The 22,500-nt window shown below is 44.4% G+C and overlaps 1 protein-coding gene across 1 annotated transcript in view; it reads left to right on the forward strand.

Moving 5' to 3' along the window:
- The window catches only part of stau2 (staufen double-stranded RNA binding protein 2), a 332,589-nt gene that overhangs the window by 109,518 nt on the left and 200,571 nt on the right, over nucleotides 1-22,500 (forward strand). Inside the window, 1 exon segment of the mRNA XM_064949687.1 lies at nucleotides 21,220-21,348. Within this exon segment, the coding sequence (XP_064805759.1) occupies nucleotides 21,220-21,348 (129 nt within the window).

The raw sequence follows: 22,500 nt of genomic DNA on the forward strand, positions 1-22,500 counted from the left end.
GTATATTATAGGAAATGTAGTCCTCTGTAGTATATAATAGGAAATGTAGTCCTCTGTAGTATACAGTAGGAAATGTAGTCCTCTGTAGTATATTATAGGAAATGTAGTCCTCTGTAGTATATAATAGGAAATGTAGTCCTCTGTAGTATATTATAGGAAATGTAGTCCTCTGTAGTATATAATAGGAAATGTAGTCCTCTGTAATATATTATAGGAAATGTAGTCCTCTGTAATATATTATAGGAAATGTAGTCCTCTGTAATATATTATAGGAAATGTAGTCCTCTGTAATATATAATAGGAAATGTAGTCCTCTGTAATATATTATAGGAAATGTAGTCCTCTGTAATATATTATAGGAAATGTAGTCCTCTGTAATATATAATAGGAAATGTAGTCCTCTGTAGTATATAATAGGAAATGTAGTCCTCTGTAGTATATTATAGGAAATGTAGTCCTCTGTAGTATATAATAGGAAATGTAGTCCTCTGTAGTATATTATAGGAAATGTAGTTCTCTGTAGTATATAATAGGAAATGTAGTCCTCTGTAATATATAATAGGAAATGTAGTCCTCTGTAATATATAATAGGAAATGTAGTCCTCTGTAATATATAATAGGAAATGTAGTCCTCTGTAGTATATAATAGGAAATGTAGTCCTCTGTAGGAAATGTAGTCCTCTGTAGTATATTATAGTCCTCTGTAGTATATTATAGGAAATGTAGTCCTCTGTAATATATTATAGGAAATGTAGTCCTCTGTAGTATATTATAGGAAATGTAGTCCTCTGTAATATATAATAGGAAATGTAGTCCTCTGTAATATATAATAGGAAATGTAGTCCTCTGTAGTATATAATAGGAAATGTAGTCCTCTGTAGTATATTATAGGAAATGTAGTCCTCTGTAGTATATTATAGGAAATGTAGTCCTCTGTAGTATATAATAGGAAATGTAGTCCTCTGTAGTATATAATAGGAAATGTAGTCCTCTGTAGTATATTATAGGAAATGTAGTCCTCTGTAATATATTATAGGAAATGTAGTCCTCTGTAATATATAATAGGAAATGTAGTCCTCTGTAGTATATAATAGGAAATGTAGTCCTCTGTAATATACACTGCTCAAAAAAAATAAAGGGAACACTTAAACACCACAATGTAACTCCAAGTCAATCACACTTCTGTGAAATCAAACTGTCCACTTAGGAAGCAACACTGATTGACAATAAATGTCACATGCTGTTGTGCAAATGGAATAGACAACAGGTGGACATTATAGCAAGACACCCCCAATAAAGCAATTAGCAAGACACCCCCAATAAAGGAGTGGTTCTGCAGGTGGGGACCACAGACCACTTCTCAGTTCCTATGCTTCCTGGCTGATGTTTTGGTCACTTTTGAATGCTGGCGCTGCTTTCACTCTAGTGGTAGCATGAGACGGAGTCTACAACCCACACAAGTGGCTCAGGTAGTGCAGCTCATCCAGGATGGCACATCAATGTGAAATGTGGCAAGAAGGTTTGCTGTGTCTGTCAGCGTAGTGTCCAGAGCATGGAGGCGCTACCAGGAGACAGGCCAGTACATCAGGAGACGTGGAGGAGGCCATAGGAGGGCAACAACCCAGCAGCAGGACCGCTACCTCCTCGTTTGTGCAAGGAGGAGCAGGAGGAGCACTGCCAGAGCCCTGCAAAATGACCTCCAGCAGGCCACAAATGTGCATGTGTCTGCTCAAACGGTCAGAAACAGACTCCATGAGGGTGGTATGGGGGCCCGACGTCCACAGGTGGGGCTTGTGCTTACAGCCCAACACCGTGCAGGACATTTGGCATTTGCCAGAGAACACCAAGATTGGCAAATTCGCCACTGGCGCCCTGTGCTCTTCACAGATGAAAGCAGGTTCACACTGAGCACATGTGACAGACATGACAGAGTCTGGAGACGCCATGGAGAACATTCTGCTGCCTGCAACATCCTCCAGCATGACCGGTTTGCGGTGGGTCAGTCATGGTGTGGGGTGGCATTTAATTGGGGGGCCGCACAGCCCTCCATGTGCTCGCCAGAAGTAGCCAGACTGCCATTAGGTACCGAGATGAGATCCTCAGACCCCTTGTGAGACCATATGCTGGTGCAGTTGGCCCTGGGTTCCTCCTAATGCAAGACAATGCTAGACCTCATGTGGCTGGAGTGTGTCAGCAGTTCCTGCAAGAGGAAGGCATTGATGCAATGGACTGGCCTGCACCGTTCCCCAGACCTGAATCCAATTGAGCACATCTGGTTCATCATGTCTCGCTCCATCCACCAAAGCCACGTTGCACCACACTGTACAGGAGTTGGCGGATGCTTTAGTCCAGGTCTGGGAGGGGATCCCTCAGTAGACCATCCGCCACCTCATCAGGAGCATGCCCAGGCGTTGTAGGGAGGTCATACAGGCACGTGGAGGCCACACACACTACTGAGCCTCATGTTGACTTGTTTTAAGGACATTACATAAAAGTTGGATCAGCCTGTAGTGTGGTTTTCCACTTTAATTTTGAGTGTGACTCCAAATCCAAACCTCCATGTGTTGGTAAATTTGATTTCCATTGATCATTTTTGTGTGATTAGATATAGCCCTTGGTTCTCCCCAGACCTGACTGCTCTTAACCAACACAAAAACATCCTATGGCGTTCTGCATTAGCATCGAACAGCCCCCGTGGTATGCAGCTGTTCAGGAAAGCTAGAAACCATTATACACAGGCAGTTAGAAAAGCCAAGGCTAGCTTTTTCAAGCAGAAATTTGCTTCCTGCAACATTAACTCAAAAAAGTTCTGGGACACTGTAAAGTCTAGGAGAAAGTAAAGGAGAATAAGAACACCTCCTCCCAGCTGCCCACTGCACTGAAGATAGGAAACACTGTCACCACTGAGAAATCCACTATAATTGAGAATTTCAATAAGCATTTTTCTACGGCTGGCCATGCTTTCCATCTAGCTACCCCTACCCCGGTCAACAGCACTGCACCCCCCACAGCAACTCGCCCAAGCCTTCCCCATTTCTCCTTCTCCAAAATCCAGTTCAGCTGATGTTCTGAAAGAGCTGCAAAATCTGGACCCCTACAAATCAGCCGGGCTAGACAATCTGGACCTTGTTCTTTCTAAAATTATCTGCCGAAATTGTTGCCACCCCTATTACTAGCCTGTTCAACCTCTCTTTCGTGTCATCTGAGATTCCCAAAGATTGGAAAGCAGCTGCGGTCATCCCCCTCTTCAAAGGGGGGGACACTCGACCCAAACTGCTACAGTCCTATATCTATCCTACCATGCCTTTCTAAGGTCTTCGAAAGCCAAGTCAACAAACAGATTACCGACCATTTCGAATCTCACCATACCTTCTCTGCTATGCAATCTGGTTTCAGAGCTGGTCATGGGTGCACCTCAGCCCGCTCAAGGTCCTAAACAATATCTTAACCGCCATCAATAAGAGCCGAAACAGTACTGTGCAGCTGTCTTCATTGATCTGGCCAAGGCTTTCGACTCTGTCAATCACCACATCCTCATCGGCAGACTCAACAGCTTTGGTTTCTCAAATGATTGCCTCGCCTGGTTCACCAACTACTTCTCTGATAGAGTTCTGTGTGTCAAATCGGAGGGCCTGTTGTCCGGACCTCTGGCAGTCTCTATGGGGGTGCCACAGGGTTCAATTATTGGACCGACTCTTTTTTCTGTATACATCAATGAGGTCGCTCTTGCTGGAGAGTCTCTGATCCACCTCTACGCAGACAACACCATTCTGTACACTTCTGGCCCTTCTTTGGACACTGTTTTAACAACCCTCCAGGCAAGCTTCAATGCCATACAACTCTCCTTCCGTGGCCTCCAATTGCTCTTAAATACAAGTAAAACTAAATGCATGCTCTTCAACCGATCGCTACCTGCCCGCCTGTCCAACATCACTACTTTGGACGGCTCTGACTTAGAATACGTGGACAACTACAAATACCTGGGTATCTGGTTAGACTGTAAACTCTCCTTCCAGACCCACATCAAACATCTCCAATCCAAAGTTAAATCTACAATTGGCTTCCTATTTCGCAACAAAGCATCCTTCACTCATGCTGCCAAACATACCCTTGTAAAACTGACCATCCTACCGATCCTCGACTTCGGCAATGTCATCTATAAAATAGCCTCCAATACCCTACTCAACAAATTGGATGCAGTCTATCACAGTGCAATCCGTTTTGTTACCAAATCCCCATACACTACCCACCATTGCGACCTGTACGCTCTCGTTGGCTGGCCCTCGCTTCATACTCCTCGCCAAACCACCTGGCTCCATGTCATCTACAAGACCCTGCTCGGTAAAGTCCCCCCTTATCTCAGCTCGCTGGTCACCATAGCATCTCCCACCTGTAGCACACGCTCCAGCAGGTATATCTCTCTAGTCACCCCCAAAACCAATTCTTTCTTTGGCCGCCTCTCCTTCCAGTTCTCTGCTGACAATGACTGGAACAAACCACCCTGAAACAAAACTTCAATTATTTCACTTTGCTAGTAAAACCAAACCATGTACATAGCCCATCTATGTGGACCCAAACAACTACCTCTTTCCCTACTGTATTTAATTAATTTATTTAGCCATTATTTTTATTTCCTTTGCACATTCTTCCATTGCAAATCTACCATTAGTGTTTTTTCTATATCTTTACTTTGCCTTCAACATTCTTCCATTGCAAATCTACCATTCCAGTGTTTTACTTGCTATATTGTATTTCCAGACCCATATCAAACATCTCCAACCATGGCCTTTTTTTGCCTCCTTTCACCTCCCTTATCTCACCTCATTTGCTCACATTGTACTCTTATCAGCAAACTGGATGCTTGTTTTTATACTGTATTATTGACTGTATGTTTGTTTTATCTCCATGTGTGGCAACACCCATCCGTACTCTGTATCTCACTGATCATCCCTAAAGTTGTATGTGTCTGTGAACTGCTTTGACCTTTATCTCCCTCACCAACTTTATCTTGAGCAGCTAACCGATCGCTGCAGCTGTACATAATCTATTGGTAAATAGCCCACCCATTTTCACCTACCTCATCCCCACAGTTTTTATTTAACTCTGCTCTTTTGCACATCAATATCTCTACCTGTACATGATCATTTATCATTCCAGTGTTAATCTGCAAATTGTAAAGCCTACCTCCTCATGCCTTTTGCAACATTGTATATTCTTTTTTCCTACTGTGTTATTGACTTGTTAATTGTTTACTCCATGTGTAACTCTGTGTTGGTTAAAGCTTTATCTTGGCCAGGTGGCAGTTGTAAATGAGAACTTGTTCTCAGCCTACCTGGTTAAATAAAGCTTGCCTACCTGGTTAAATAAAGGGAACTTGTTCTCAACTGGCCTACCTGGTTAAATAAAGGGAACTTGTTCTCAACTGGCCCACCTGGTTAAATAAAGGGAACTTGTTCTCAACTGGCCTACCTGGTTAAATAAAGGGAACTTGTTCTCAACTTGCCTACCTGGTTAAATAAAGGGAACTTGTTCTCAACTGGCCTACCTGGTTAAATAAAGGGAACTTGTTCTCAACTGGCCTACCTGGTTAAATAAAGGGAACTTGTTCTCAACTAGCCCACCTGGTTAAATAAAGGGAACTTGTTCTCAACTTGCCTACCTGGTTAAATAAAGGGAACTTGTTCTCAACTGGCCCACCTGGTTAAATAAAGGGAACTTGTTCTCAACTGGCCTACCTGGTTAAATAAAGGTGAAATAAAATAAAATATAAATCTTGAAGCCTACATGGAAATCTAATTAACATTAGAAAAATTCCCCCCTCAAAATCGGTCTGTTTTAGCGATATCAGTTTGAGCTGCGTCTCACATCCGCTGAAAGGTGGCAGCTGTTTGTCATCATCACGTCTTCTCACGGAAATCGTATGTTGAGGCCGAATGGTTTGACATAGGATGCACAGGACTTGTCTGAAGGCCCCCTTTCCCAGTAAAAACACAAGGTAGTATATATTGATATAGTTTAGTGCCTAAAATTAAGGGGATAAATACATAAAGGGATAGATAAATGAACTAATTCTATTCTCTCTGTCTCTCTCTGTCTCTCTCTCTCCCCTCCCCCTCTCCCCCTCTCTCTCTATCTCTCTCTCTCCCCCTCTCTCTCCCCCTCTCCCCCCCTCTCTCTCTATCTCTCTCTCCCCCTCTCTCTCTCTCTCCCCCCGCCTCTCTCTCTATCTCTCTCTCTCCCCCTCTCTCTCCCCGCCTCTCTCTCTATCTCTCTCTCTCCCCTCTCTCTCTCCCGCTCGATATCTCTCTTTCTCCCCCTCTCTCTCTCTCCCCCCTCTCTCCCCCTCTCCCCCTCTCTCTCTATCTCTCTCTCCCCCTCTCTCTCTCTCTCCCCCGCCTCTCTCTCTCTCTCTCTCTCTCCCCCTCTCTCTCTCTATCTCTCCCCCTCTCTCTCCCCCTCTCTGTCTTCTTGTTCACTTGGTGAACTAAGTGTAGAAGATGTTTAATATCTGTCAGGGTAACAGCACACTGTTCAAACCAGGAATACAGTCTGTTTAATGTCCTCTGCTATTCAACCACGCACACACACACACACACACACACACACACACACACACACACACACACACACACACACACACACACACACACACACACACACACACACACACACACACACACACACACACACACAGTTCATTGACCTCACTCTATTAAAATGCTGTTTAAAGATCTATAGTTAATTAGCTTTACCATGGTTCAGTGAACTACAGTTACAGTTGAAGTCGGAAGTTTACATACACTGAGGTTGGAGTCATTAAAACTCATTTTTCAACCACTCCACAAATGTCTTGTTAACAAACTATAGTTTTGGCAAGTTGGTTAGGACATCTACTTTGTACATGACACAAGTCATTTTTCCAACAATTGTTTACAGACAGATTATTTCACTTATAATTCACTGTATCACAATTCCAGTAGGTCAGAAGTTTACATACACTAAGTTGACTGTGCCTTTAAACAGCTTGGAAAATTCCAGGAAATGATGTCATGGCTTTAGAAGCTTCTGATAGGCTATTTGACATCATTTGAGTGGAGGTGTACCTGAGGATGTATTTCAAGGCCTACCTTCAAACTCAGTGCCTCTTTGCTTGACATCATGGGAAAATCAAAAGAAATCAGCCAAGACCTCAGAAAAAATATTGTAGACCTTCACAAGTCTGGTTCATCCTCGGGAGCAATTTCCAAACGCCTGAAGGTACCACGTTCATCTGTACAAACAATAGTATGCAAGTATAAACACCATGGGACCACGCAGCCGTCATACCGCTCAGGAAGGAGACGCGTTCAGTCTCCTAGAGATGAACGTACTTTGGAAAGAAAAGTGCAAATCAATCCCAGAACAACAGCATTGGACCTTGTGAAGATGCTGGAGGAAACAGGTAGAAAAGTATCTATATCCACAGTAAACCAAGTCCTATATCAACATAACCTGAAAGGCTGCTCAGCATTCAAGAAGCCACTGCTCCAAAACCACCATAAAAATGCCAGACTACGGTTTGGAACTGCACATGTGGACAAAGATCATACTTTTTGGAGAAATGTCCTCTGGTCTGATGAAACAAAAATATAACTGTTTGGCCATAATGGCCATTGTTATGTTTGGAGGCTTAAGGACAACAAAAGGTATTGGGGGCCATCACAAAGCCCGCTTGAACAAGCCGAAGAACACCATCCCAACCGTGAAGCACGGGGGTGGGGGTGCTTTGCTGCAGAAGGGACTGGTGCACTTCACAAAATAGATGGCATCATGAGGAAGTAAAATTATGTGGATATATTGAAGCAACATCTCAAGACAGAAAGTTAAAGCTTGGTCACAAATGTGTCTTCCAAGTGGACAATGGCCCCAATCATTATTCCAAAGTTGTGGCAAAATGGCTTAAGGACAACAAAGTCCAGATATTGGAGTGGCCATCACAAAGCCCTGACCTCAATTCTATAGAACATTTGTGGGCAGAACTGGAAAAGCCTGTGAGAGCAAGGAGGCCGACAAACCTGACTCAGTTACACCAGCTCTGTCAGGAGGAATGGGGCCTACAAACCTGACCCAGTTTCACCAGCTCTGTCAGGAGGAATGGGACAACATTCACCCAACTTATTGTGGGAAGCTTGTGGAAGGCTTCCCAAAACGTTTGACCCAAGTTAAACAAATTAAAGACAATGCTACCAAATACTAATTGAGTCTATGTAAACTTCTGACCCACTGGGAATGTGATGAAATAAATAAAAGCTGAAATAAATCATTCTCTGTACTATTATTCTGACATTTCACATTCTTAAAATTAAGTGGTGATCCTAACTGACCTAAAACAGAGAATTTTTACTGGAATTAAATATCAGGAATTGTGAAAAACTGAGTTTAAATGTTTTTGGCAAAGGTGTGTGTAAACTTCAGACTTCAACTGTAACTCGCTTTGCCGTGGTTCAGTGAAGACGTGTTGTGAAACACATCCAAGTCACAGGAAGTAGAGCTGCTTTATGTCTCAAATACTCTGTGTGTCAGGTCTAACCAGCAGTGTGTGTGTGTCAGGTCTTACTAGCAGTGTGTGTGTGTGTGTGTCAGGTCTAACCAGCAGTGTGTGTGTGTGTGTGTGTGTTCTAGTACTCACTTCAGTCAATATGAACAGAAAACAGGCACACTGAAGTTCATCTGGCTTTCATCCCCAAATTCTTTACTTCCTTCCAGCCTTTACTTGATTATGCTTCATTGATCTCTCCGATTGACTAATCGATCAGATCAATGATTTTATAATGAGGAGAAGGTTACAGTAGAGTTAGTCTGTCCTGACTGAGACTCAATATGCATACCAAATGGTACCCTATTCCCAATGTAGTGCACTACTTTAGAACCGAGCCCACAGAGAGACCCATAGAGCTCTGGTCAAAAGTAGTGCACTATATAGGGAATAGGGTACCATTTGGTATGCATATTACTCTGAATACCACACTGACCCTAATGTAATACTCTAATCACGAAACATCACATGGAAATGACAAGATTACGTTAATAATGACCAGGTTGGGTTCTAAAAACGTTATTCCTGCGTCAATGTCCCGTACAAACTGATGTACTGCTAGGACAACGTGACGGAAATGATTATCTATTCATGAAGCCGTTCACTCTGTCCTGACTGGGTTCACTCTGTCCTGACTGGGTTCACTCTGTCCTGACTGAGAGCACTGGGTTCACTCTGTCCTGACTGAGAGCACTGGGTTCACTCTGTCCTGACTGAGAGCACTGGGTTCACTCTGTCCTGACTGAGAGCACTGGGTTCACTCTGTCCTGACTGGGTTCACTCTGTCCTGACTGGGTTCACTCTGTCCTGACTGGGTTCACTCTGTCCTGACTGAGAGCACTGGGTTCACTCTGTCCTGACTGGGTTCACTCTGTCCTGACTGGGTTCACTCTGTCCTGACTGAGAGCACTGGGTTCACTCTGTCCTGGCTGGGTTCACTCTGTCCTGACTGGGTTCACTCTGTCCTGGCTGGGTTCACTCTGTCCTGACTGGGTTCACTCTGTCCTGACTGAGAGCACTGGGTTCACTCTGTCCTGACTGGGTTCACTCTGTCCTGACTGGGTTCACTCTGTCCTGACTGGGTTCACTCTGTCCTGACTGGGTTCACTCTGTCCTGACTGAGAGCACTGGGTTCACTCTGTCCTGACTGGGTTCACTCTGTCCTGACTGGGTTCACTCTGTCCTGACTGAGAGCACTGGGTTCACTCTGTCCTGACTGGGTTCACTCTGTCCTGACTGGGTTCACTCTGTCCTGACTGGGTTCACTCTGTCCTGACTGGGTTCACTCTGTCCTGACTGAGAGCACTGGGTTCACTCTGTCCTGACTGGGTTCACTCTGTCCTGGCTGGGTTCACTCTGTCCTGACTGGGTTCACTCTGTCCTGACTGAGAGCACTGGGTTCACTCTGTCCTGACTGGGTTCACTCTGTCCTGACTGGGTTCACTCTGTCCTGACTGAGAGCACTGGGTTCACTCTGTCCTGACTGAGAGCACTGGGTTCACTCTGTCCCTGACTGGGTTCACTCTGTCCTGACTGGGTTCACTCTGTCCTGACTGGGTTCACTCTGTCCTGACTGAGAGCACTGGGTTCACTCTGTCCCTGACTGGGTTCACTCTGTCCTGACTGCACTGGTTCACTCTGTCCTGGCTGGGTTCACTCTGTCCTGACTGGGTTCACTCTGTCCTGACTGAGAGCACTGGGTTCACTCTGTCCTGACTGGGTTCACTCTGTCCTGACTGGGTTCACTCTGTCCTGACTGGGTTCACTCTGTCCTGACTGAGAGCACTGGGTTCACTCTGTCCTGACTGAGAGCACTGGGTTCACTCTGTCCTGACTGGGTTCACTCTGTCCTGACTGGGTTCACTCTGTCCTGACTGGGTTCACTCTGTCCTGACTGGGTTCACTCTGTCCTGACTGGTTCACTCTGCTGACTGGGTTCACTCTGTCCTGACTGCACTGGGTTCACTCTGTCCTGACTGGAGTTCACTGGGTTCACTCTGTCCTGACTGGGTTCACTCTGTCCTGACTGGGTTCACTCTGTCCTGACTGGGTTCACTCTGTCCTGACTGGGTTCACTCTGTCCTGACTGGGTTCACTCTGTCCTGACTGGGTTCACTCTGTCCTGACTGAGAGCACTGGGTTCACTCTGTCCTGACTGGGTTCACTCTGTCCTGACTGGGTTCACTCTGTCCTGACTGGGTTCACTCTGTCCTGGCTGAGAGCACTGGGTTCACTCTGTCCTGACTGGGTTCACTCTGTCCTGGCTGAGAGCACTGGGTTCACTCTGTCCTGACTGGGTTCACTCTGTCCTGACTGGGTTCACTCTGTCCTGACTGGGTTCACTCTGTCCTGACTGGGTTCACTCTGTCCTGACTGGGTTCACTCTGTCCTGACTGGGTTCACTCTGTCCTGACTGGGTTCACTCTGTCCTGACTGGGTTCACTCTGTCCTGGCTGGGTTCACTCTGTCCTGACTGGGTTCACTCTGTCCTGACTGGGTTCACTCTGTCCTGACTGGGTTCACTCTGTCCTGACTGAGAGCACTGGGTTCACTCTGTCCTGACTGGGTTCACTCTGTCCTGACTGGGTTCACTCTGTCCTGACTGAGAGCACTGGGTTCACTCTGTCCTGACTGGGTTCACTCTGTCCTGACTGGGTTCACTCTGTCCTGACTGGGTTCACTCTGTCCTGACTGAGAGCACTGGGTTCACTCTGTCCTGACTGAGAGCACTGGGTTCACTCTGTCCTGACTGGGTTCACTCTGTCCTGACTGGGTTCACTCTGTCCTGACTGGGTTCACTCTGTCCTGACTGAGAGCACTGGGTTCACTCTGTCCTGACTGGGTTCACTCTGTCCTGACTGGGTTCACTCTGTCCTGACTGGGTTCACTCTGTCCTGACTGGGTTCACTCTGTCCTGACTGGGTTCACTCTGTCCTGACTGGGTTCACTCTGTCCTGACTGGGTTCACTCTGTCCTGACTGGGTTCACTCTGTCCTGACTGGGTTCACTCTACCCTGACTGGGTTCACTCTGTCCTGACTGAGAGCACTGGGTTCACTCTGTCCTGACTGGGTTCACTCTGTCCTGACTGGGTTCACTCTGTCCTGACTGGGTTCACTCTGTCCTGACTGGGTTCACTCTGTCCTGACTGGGTTCACTCTGTCCTGACTGGGTTCACTCTACCCTGACTGGGTTCACTCTACCCTGACTGGGTTCACTCTGTCCTGACTGGGTTCACTCTGTCCTGACTGGGTTCACTCTGTCCTGGCTGGGTTCACTCTGTCCTGACTGGGTTCACTCTGTCCTGACTGGGTTCACTCTGTCCTGGCTGAGAGCACTGGGTTCACTCTGTCCTGACTGGGTTCACTCTGTCCTGACTGGGTTCACTCTGTCCTGGCTGGGTTCACTCTGTCCTGACTGAGAGCACTGGGTTCACTCTGTCCTGGCTGGGTTCACTCTGTCCTGGCTTGTTAGTCTAGTTAAACCCATCTATTTACCTTGAGTCTGATGGATTGTTAGCGATAGAGATTGTTTATTTTTATTTTTATATAATTTAATTTTTGGATCATCAATAAAGTCATTATATTAGGTGTTTGTTGTCAGGTAATTGTGTGATTTATTTAAAGTTTCCTTCAGAGCTACTTGAAACACTCAAAGCACCCATTGTAGACTGTTGTTAATCCTCTTGCGGTAGACAGGCTGTGCACTGAGGGTTGTGTAATTGTGTAGTAGTAGTGATGATGGTGGCAGTAGTAGTGATGATGGTAGTAGTAGTAGTAATGATGGTGGTGGTAGTAGTAGTAGTAGTAGTAGTAGTAGTGTTGATGGTGGTAGTAGTAGTAGTGTTGATGGTGGTAGTAGTAGTAGTAGTAGTAGTAGTAGTAATGATGGTGGTAGTGGTGGTAGTAGTAATGATGGTGGTAGTAGTAGTAGTAATAGTAGTAGTAGTAGTAATGATGGTGGTAGTAGTAGTAGTAGTAGTAGTAGTAGTAATGATGGTGGTAGTGGTGGTAGTAGTAATGATGGTGGTAGTAGTAGTAGTAATGATGGTAGTAGTAGTAGTAGTAGCAATGATGGTAGTAGTAATGATGGTGGTAGTAGTAATGATGGTAGTAGTAGTGATGATGGTAGTAGTAGTAGTAGTAGTAGTAGTAATGATGGTGGTAGTAGTAGTAATGATGGTGGTAGTAGTAGTAATGATGGTAGTAGTAGTAGTGGTAGTAGTAGTAGCAATGATGGTGGTAGTAATGATGGTAGTAGTAGTAGTAGTAATGATGGTGGTAGTAGTAGTAATGATGGTAGTAGTAGTAGTAGTAGTAGTAGTAGTAGCAATGATGGTGGTAGTAATGATGGTAGTAGTAGTAGTAGTAATGATGGTGGTAGTAGTAGTAGTAGTAGTAGTAGTAGTAGTAGTAGTAGTAGTAGTGGTAATGATGGTGGTAGTAGTAGTAATGATGGTAGTAGTAGTAGTAGTAGTAGTAGCAATGATGGTAGTAGTAATGATGGTAGTAGTAGTAGTAGTAATGATGGTGGTAGTAGTAGTAGTGATGATGGTAGTAGTAGTAGTAGTAGTAGTAGTAGTAGTAGTAGTAGTAGTAGCAATGATGGTAGTAGTAGTAGTAGTAATGATGGTGGTAGTAGTAGTAGTAATGATGGTAGTAGTAGTAGTAGTAGTAGTAGCAATGATGGTAGTAGTAATGATGGTAGTAGTAGTAGTAGTAGTAGTAGTAGTAGTAGTAGTAGTAGTAGTAGTAATGATGGTAGTAGTAGTAGTGTTGATGGTAGTAGTAGTAATGATGGTGGTAGTAGTAGAAGTAGTAGTAGTAATGATGGTGGTAGTAGTAGTAGTAGTAGTAATGATGGTGGTAGTAGTAATAGTAGTAGTAGTAGTAGTAGTAGTAGTAGTAGTGATGGTGGTAGTAGTAATAGTAGTAGTAGTAGTAGTAGTAGTTGTAGTAGTAGTAATGATGGTGGTAGTGGTGGTAGTAGTAATGATGGTGGTAGTAGTAGTAGTAGTAGTAGTAGTAGTAGTAGTAGTAGTAGTAGTAATGATGGTGGTAGTGGTGGTAGTAGTAATGATGGTGGTAGTAGTAGTAGTGATAGTAGTAGTAGTAGTAGTAGTAATGATGGTAGTAGTAGTAGTAGTAGTGGTAGTAGTAGTTGCAATGATGGTAGTAGTAATGATGGTGGTAGTAGTAGTAATGATGGTAGTAGTAGTAATGATGATAGTAGTAATGATGGTTGTAGTAGTAGTAGTAATGATGGTAGTAGTAGTAGTAGTAGTGATGGTGGTAGTAGTAATAGTAGTAGTAGTAGTTGTAGTAGTAGTAATGATGGTGGTAGTGGTGGTAGTAGTAATGATGGTGGTAGTAGTAGTAGTAGTAGTAGTAGTAGTAGTAGTAATGATGGTGGTAGTGGTGGTAGTAGTAATGATGGTGGTAGTAGTAGTAGTAATAGTAGTAGTAGTAGTAGTAGTAGTAGTAGTAGTAATGATGGTAGTAGTAGTAGTAGTAGTGGTAGTAGTAGTAGCAATGATGGTAGTAGTAATGATGGTGGTAGTAGTAGTAATGATGGTAGTAGTAGTAATGATGATAGTAGTAATGATGGTTGTAGTAGTAGTAGTAATGATGGTAGTAGTAGTAGTAGTAGTAGTAGTAGTAGTAGTAGCAATGATGGTAGTAGTGTTGATGGTAGTAGTAGTAGTAATGATGGTAGTAGTAGTAGTAGTAGTAGTAGTAGTAGTAATGATGGTGGTAGTAGTGGTTGTAATGATGGTAGTAGTAGTAGTAGTAGTAGTAGTAGTAGTAGTAGTAGCAATGATGGTAGTAGTAATGATGGTAGTAGTAGTAATAGTAATGATGGTGGTAGTAGTAGTAGTAATGATGGTAGTAGTAGTAGCAATGATGGTAGTAGTAATGATGGTAGTAGTAGTAGTAGTAATGATGGTGGTAGTAGTAATGATTGTGGTAGTAGTAGTAGTAATGATGGTAGTAGTAGTAGTAGTAATGATGGTGGTAGTAGTAGTAATGATGGTAGTAGTAGTAGTAGTAGCAATGATGGTAGTAGTAATGATGGTAGTAGTAGTAGTAGTAGTAGTAGTAGTAGTAGTAGTAATGATGGTAGTAGTAGTAGTGTTGATGGTAGTAGTAGTAATGATGGTGGTAGTAGTAGAAGTAGTAGTAGTAATGATGATGGTGGTAGTAGTAGTAATGATGGTGGTAGTAGTAATAGTAGTAGTAGTAGTAGTAGTAGTGATGGTGGTAGTAGTAATAGTAGTAGTAGTAGTAGTAGTAGTAGTAGTAGTAGTTGTAGTAGTAGTAATGATGGTGGTAGTGGTGGTAGTAGTAATGATGGTGGTAGTAGTAGTAGTAGTAGTAGTAGTAGTAGTAGTAGTAGTAGTAGTAGTAGTAATGATGGTGGTAGTGGTGGTAGTAGTAATGATGGTGGTAGTAGTAGTAGTAAAAGTAGTAGTAGTAGTAGTAGTAATGATGGTCGTAGTAGTAGTAGTAGTGGTAGTAGTAGTAGCAATGATGGTAGTAGTAATGATGGTGGTAGTAGTAGTAATGATGGTAGTAGTAGTAATGATGATAGTAGTAATGATGGTTGTAGTAGTAGTAGTAATGATGGTAGTAGTAGTAGTAGTAGTAGTAGTTGTAGTAGTAGTAGTAGTAGTAGTAGCAATGATGGTAGTAGTGTTGATGGTAGTAGTAGTAGTAATGATGGTAGTAGTAGTAGTAGTAGTAGTAATGATGGTGGTAGTAGTGGTTGTAATGATGGTAGTAGTAGTAGTAGTAGTAGTAGTAGTAGTAGTAGTAGTAGTAGTAGTAGCAATGATGGTAGTAGTAATGATGGTAGTAGTAGTAGTAGTAATGATGGTGGTAGTAGTAGTAGTAATGATGGTAGTAGTAGTAGTAGTAGCAATGATGGTAGTAGTAATGATGGTAGTAGTAGTAGTAGTAATGATGGTGGTAGTAGTAGTAGTAATGATGGTAGTAGTAGTAGTAGTAGTAGTAGTAGTAGTAGCAATGATGGTAGTATTAATGATGGTAGTAGTAGTAGTAGTAGTAGTAGTAGTAGTAATAGTAGTAGTAATGATGGTGGTAGTAGTAGTAGTGATGATGGTAGTAGTAGTAGTAGTAGTGGTATCAGTAGTAGTAGTAGTAGTAGTAATGATGGTAGTAGTAGTAGTAGTAGTAATGATGGTAGTAGTAGTAGTAGTAGTAGTAGTAATGATGGTAGTAGTAGTAGTAGTAATGATGGTAGTAGTAATGATGGTAGTAGTAGTAGTAGTAATGATGGTAGTAGTAGTAGTAGAAGTAGTAGTAGTAGTAGTAGTAGTGGCTCGCAACAGAGTTACAAGGGATGAAAAATTCTCTGGTTTTCTAGAAATCTGTGGCCTGCTTCATCAAACAGGCAGACAGGCATTGATACATTCACTTACTGTTCGAATGAGTTTTAAAATGGGCTAACTGGTGACCTAAGAGACTTTGAGCGTGGTGTGATTGTCTCTGCCAGGCACGCCGTTTCCAGTGTCTCAGAAACACTCCAACTCCTGGGCTTTTAACGCACGACGGTGTCTAGGGTTTACCGAGAATGGTGCGACAAAAAAAAAAACATCCAGTCAGCGCCAGTCCTGTGGGAGCAAACAGCTCGTTGATGAGAGACGTCGAAGGAGAACGGCAAGAATGGTGCAAGCTCACGGGCAAGCTTACAGGCAAGCTTACAGGCGGGCCACAAACTGGAAAATAACAGGGCAGTACAACAGATGTGTGCAGAACGGCATCTCAGTACACACATCCTGTCAGTCCTTGTGCTACCTGTCCCAGACAGCACTAGGGACGTGCTAGCTGTCCCAGACAGCACTAGGGACGTGCTAGCTGTCCCAGACAGCACTAGGGACGTGCTACCTGTCCCAGACAGCACTAGGGACGTGCTACCTGTCCCAGACAGCACTAGGGACGTGCTACCTGTCCCAGCACAGCACTCCCAGACAGGGACGTGCTAGCTGTCCCAGACAGCACTAGGGACGTGCTAGCTGTCCCAGACAGCACTAGGGACGTGCTACCTGTCCCAGACAGCACTAGGGGATGTGCTACCTGTCCCAGACAGCACTAGGGACGTGCTACCTGTCCCAGACAGCACTAGGGACGTGCTAGCTGTCCCAGACAGCACTAGGGACGTGCTACCTGTCCCAGACAGCACTAGGGACGTGCTACCTGTCCCAGACAGAACTAGGGACGTGCTTCCTGTCCCAGACAGCACTAGGGACGTGCTAGCTGTCCCAGACAGCACTAGGGACGTGCTAGCTGTCCCAGACAGCACTAGGGACATTTACCTGTCCCAGACAGCACTAGGGACCTGTAGCTGTCCCAGACAGCACTAGGGATTGCTACCTGTCCCAGACAGCATTTAGGGACGTTACCTGTCCCAGACAGCACTAGGGACGTGCTTCCTGTCCCAGACAGCACTAGGGACGTGCTACCTGTCCCAGACAGCACTAGGGACGTGCTACCTGTCCCAGACAGCACTAGGGATGTGCTACCTGTCCCAGACAGCACTAGGGATGTGCTACCTGTCCCAGACTGCACTAGAGACGTGCTACCTGTTCCAGACAGCACTAGGGACGTGCTAGCTGTCCCAGACAGCACGAGGGACGTGCTACCTGTCCCAGACAGCACTAGGGACGTGCTACCTGTCCCAGACAGCACTAGGGACGTGCTACCTGTCCCAGACCTGCTGTTTTCAACTCTCTAGAGACAGCAGGAGTGGTAGAGATACTCTCAATGATCGGCTATGAAAAGCCAACTGACATTTACTCCTGAGGTGCTGACCTGTTGCACCCTCGACAACTACTGTGATTATTATTATTTTACCCTGCTGGTCATTTATGAACATTTGAACATCTTGGCCATGTTCTGTTATAATCTCCACCCGGCACAGCCAGAAGAGGACTGGCCACCCCTCATAGCCTGGTTCCTCTCTACCCAGCACAGCCAGAAGAGGACTGGCCACCCCTCAGAGCCTGGTTCCTCTCTACCCGGCACAGCCAGAAGAGGACTGGCCACCCCTCATAGCCTGGTTCCTCTTTACCCGGCACAGCCAGAAGAGTACTGGCCAGCCCTCATAGCCTGGTTCATCTCTCCCCGGCACAGCTAGAAGAGGACTGGCCACCCCTCAGAGCCTGGTTCCCCTCTAGGTTTCTTCCTAGGTTTTGGCCTCTCTAGGGAGTTTTTCCTAGCCACCGTGCTTCTACACCTGCATTGCTTGCCGTTTGGGGTTTTAGGCTGGGTTTCTGTACAGCACTTTGAGATATCAGCTGATGTACGAAGGGCTATATAAATAAATTTGATTTGATCTTGTCACGGATTGGCTATTTCAGTAGACGACCACACCGGGTTCCACTCCTATCAGCTAAAAACAAGAACAAGAGGCTCCAGTGGACACGCGATCGTCAACACTGGGAGAACAATGCCTGGTCCGACGAATCCCGGTTCTGATGGCAGAATCGGAAGGGATCTGGAAGAACACTGAAGCGGCATGAGTTCATGACCCCGTCCTGCCTGGTGTCAACGGTGCAGGCTGGTGGTGTAATGGGGTGGAGAATATAGGAAATTTCCTGTAGTATATAATGGCACAATTAGGTCCCTTGTTACCAATAGGCAAATGTCCAGTCCTCTGTAAGAATTTGGCCTGTTCTGGATGCAAATGGGTAGTCCTTGTAGTATATTAGATGGGTGTACCTAATAAACTTGGTATATTGGAAATGTAGTCCTCTGTAGTATATTATAGGAAATGTAGTCCTCTGTAGTATATAATAGGAAATGTAGTCCTCTGTAATATATAATAGGAAATGTAGTCCTCTGTAGTATATTATAGGAAATGTAGTCCTCTGTAGTATATTATAGGAAATGTAGTCCTCTGTAGTATATTATAGGAAATGTAGTCCTCTCAAATCAAATCAAATTTTATTTGTCACATACACATGGTTAGCAGATGTTAATGCGAGTGTAGCGAAATGCTTGTGCTTCTAGTTCCGACAATGCAGTAATAACCAACAAGAAATCTAACTAACAATTCCTAAACTACTGTCTTATACACAGTGTAAGGGGATAAAGAATATGTACATAAGGATATATGAATGAGTGATGGTACAGAGCAGCATAGGCAAGATACAGTAGATGGCATCGAGTACAGTATATACATATGAGATGAGTATGTAAACAAAGTGGCATAGTTAAAGTGGCTAGTGATACATGTATTACATAAGGATGCAGTAGATGATAGAGTACAGTATATACGTATACATATGAGATGAATAATGTAGGGTAAGTAACATTATATAAGGTAGCATTGTTTAAAGTGGCTAGTGATATATTTACATAATTTCCCATCAATTCCCTTATTAAAGTGTTTGGAGTTGAGTCAGTGTCAGTGTGTTGGCAGCAGCCACTCAATGTTAGTGGTGGCTGTTTAACAGTCTGATGGCCTTGAGATAGAAGCTGTTTTTCAGTCTCTCGGCCCCAGCTTTGATGCACCTGTACTGACCTCGCCTTCTGGATGATAGCGGGGTGAACAGGCAGTGGCTCGGGTGGTTGATGTCCTTGATGAACTTTATGGCCTTCCTGTAACATCGGGTGGTGTAGGTGTCCTGGAGGGCAGGTAGTTTGCCCCCGGTGATGCGTTGTGCAGACCTCACTACCCTCTGGAGAGCCTTACGGTTGAGGGCGGAGCAGTTGCCGTACCAGGCGGTGATACAGCCCGCCAGGATGCTCTCGATTGTGCATCTGTAGAAGTTTGTGAGTGCTTTTGGTGACAAGCCGAATTTCTTCAGCCTCCTGAGGTTGAAGAGGCGCTGCTGCGCCTTCTTCACGATGCTGTCTGTCTGAGTGGACCAATTCAGTTTGTCTGTGATGTGTATGCCGAGGAACTTAAAACTTGCTACCCTCTCCACTACTGTTCCATCGATGTGGATAGGGGGGTGTTCCCTCTGCTGTTTCCTGAAGTCCACAATCATCTCCTTAGTTTTGTTGACGTTGAGTGTGAGGTTATTTTCCTGACACCACACTCCGATAGCCCTCACCTCCTCCCTGTAGGCCGTCTCGTCGTTGTTGGTAATCAAGCCTACCACTGTTGTGTCGTCCGCAAACTTGATGATTGAGTTGGAGGCGTGCGTGGCCACGCAGTCGTGGGTGAACAGGGAGTACAGGAGAGGGCTCAGAACGCACCCATGTGGGGCCCCAGTGTTGAGGATCAGCGGGAGGAGATGTTGTTACCTACCCTCACCACCTGGGGGCGGCCCGTCAGGAAGTCCAGTACCCAGTTGCACAGGGCGGGGTCGAGACCCAGGGTCTCGAGCTTGATGACGAGCTTGGAGGGTACTATGGTGTTGAATGCCGAGCTGTAGTCGATGAACAGCATTCTCACATAGGTATTCCTCTTGTCCAGATGGGTTAGGGCAGTGTGCAGTGTGGTTGAGATTGCATCGTCTGTGGACCTATTTGAGCGGTAAGCAAATTGGAGTGGGTCTAGGGTGTCAGGTAGGGTGGAGGTGATATGGTCCTTGACTAGTCTCTCAAAGCACTTCATGATGACGGAAGTGAGTGCTACGGGGCGGTAGTCGTTTAGCTCAGTTATCTTAGCTTTCTTGGGAACAGGAACAATGGTGGCCCTCTTGAAGCATGTGGGAACAGCAGACTGGTATAGGGATTGATTGAATATGTCCGTAAACACACCAGCCAGCTGGTCTGCGCATGCTCTGAAGGCGCGGCTGGGGATGCCGTCTGGGCCTGCAGCCTTGCGAGGGTTAACACGTTTAATGTTTTACTCACCTCGGCTGCAGTGAAGGAGAGACCGCATGTTTCCGTTGCAGGCCGTGTCAGTGGCACTGTATTGTCCTCAAAGCGGGCAAAAAAAGTTATTTAGTCTGCCTGGGAGCAAGACATCCTGGTCCGTGACTGGGCTGGATTTCTTCCTGTAGTCCGTGATTGATTGTAGACCCTGCCACATTCCTCTTGTGTCTGAGCCGTTGAATTGAGATTCTACTTTGTCTCTGTACTGACGCTTAGCTTGTTTGATAGCCTTATGGAGGGAATAGCTGCACTGTTTGTATTCAGTCATGTTACCAGAAATGTAGTCCTCTGTAGTATATTATAGGAAATGTAGTCCTCTGTAGTATATTATAGGAAATGTAGTCCTCTGTAGTATATTATAGGAAATGTAGTCCTCTGTAGTATATAATAGGAAATGTAGTCCTCTGTAGTATATAATAGGAAATGTAGTCCTCTGTAGTATATTATAGGAAATGTAGTCCTCTGTAGTATATTATAGGAAATGTAGTCCTCTGTAGTATATTATAGGAAATGTAGTCCTCTGTAGTATATTATAGGAAATGTAGTCCTCTGTAGTATATTATAGGAAATGTAGTCCTCTGTAGTATATTATAGGAAATGTAGTCCTCTGTAATATATAATAGGAAATGTAGTCCTCTGTAGTATATAATAGGAAATGTAGTCCTCTGTAGTATATTATAGGAAATGTAGTCCTCTGTAGTATATAATAGGAAATGTAGTCCTCTGTAATATACTGTAGGAGAACACACAACATCTCATGAAGGTACTGCTGTCTGTCTGTGTGTTGTCTGTGCAGGTGAAGGTGTGTGGCGAGGTAGCCACGGGAACAGGGCCAAATAAGAAGGTGGCGAAGCGGAATGCTGCTGAGGCTATGCTACTGCAGCTGGGATACAAGGCCTCCACCTGCCCACAGAGCCCTACTGAGGTTATAACGCATTATAACCCCTCTTTAAAATAGATCACCCCTCTATATCATCTATCACTCCTCTGTATCATCTATCACACCTCTAACATCTATCACTCCTCTATATCATCTATCACACCTCTAACATCTATCACTCCTCTATATCATCTATCACACCTCTATATCATCTATCACACCTCTATATCATCTATCACCCCTCTGTATCATCTATCACACCTCTATATCATCTATCACACCTCTATATCATCTATCACACCTCTATATCATCTATCACACCTCTATATCATCTATCACACCTCTATATCGTCTATCACACCTCTATATCATCTATCACACCTCTGTATCATCTATCACAATTCTATATCATCTATCACACCTCTATATCATCTATCACACTTCTATATCATCTATCACCCCACTATATCATCTATCACAATTCTATATCATCTATCACACCTCTATATCATCTATCACACCTCTAACATCTATCACTCCTCTGTATCATCTATCACACCTCTATATCATCTATCACACCTCTAACATCTATCACTCCTCTATATCATCTATCACCCCACTATATCATCTATCACAATTCTATATCATCTATCACACCTCTATATCATCTATCACCTCTAACATCTATATCATCTATCTATCACCTCTATATCATCTATCACTCCTCTGTATCATCTATCACACCTCTGTATCATCTATCACAATTCTATATCATCTATCACACCTCTATATCATCTATCACACCTCTAACATCTATCACTCCTCTATATCATCTATCACACCTCTATATCATCTATCACACCTCTAACATCTATCACACCTTTGTATCATCTATCACACCTCTAACATCTATCACTCCTCTGTATCATCTATCACACCTCTGTATCATCTATCACACCTCTGTATCATCTATCACACCTCTATATCATCTATCACACCTCTAACATCTATCACACCTCTGTATCATCTATCACTCCTCTATATCATCTATCACTCCTCTGTATCATCTATCACACCTCTGTATCATCTATCACACCTCTGTATCATCTATCACACCTCTATATCATCTATCACACCTCTAACATCTATCACTCCTCTGTATCATCTATCACACCTCTAACATCTATCACACCTTTG

Source organism: Oncorhynchus masou, chromosome 30 (genome assembly GCF_036934945.1).
Source record: "Oncorhynchus masou masou isolate Uvic2021 chromosome 30, UVic_Omas_1.1, whole genome shotgun sequence".
NCBI lineage: Eukaryota > Metazoa > Chordata > Actinopteri > Salmoniformes > Salmonidae > Oncorhynchus > Oncorhynchus masou.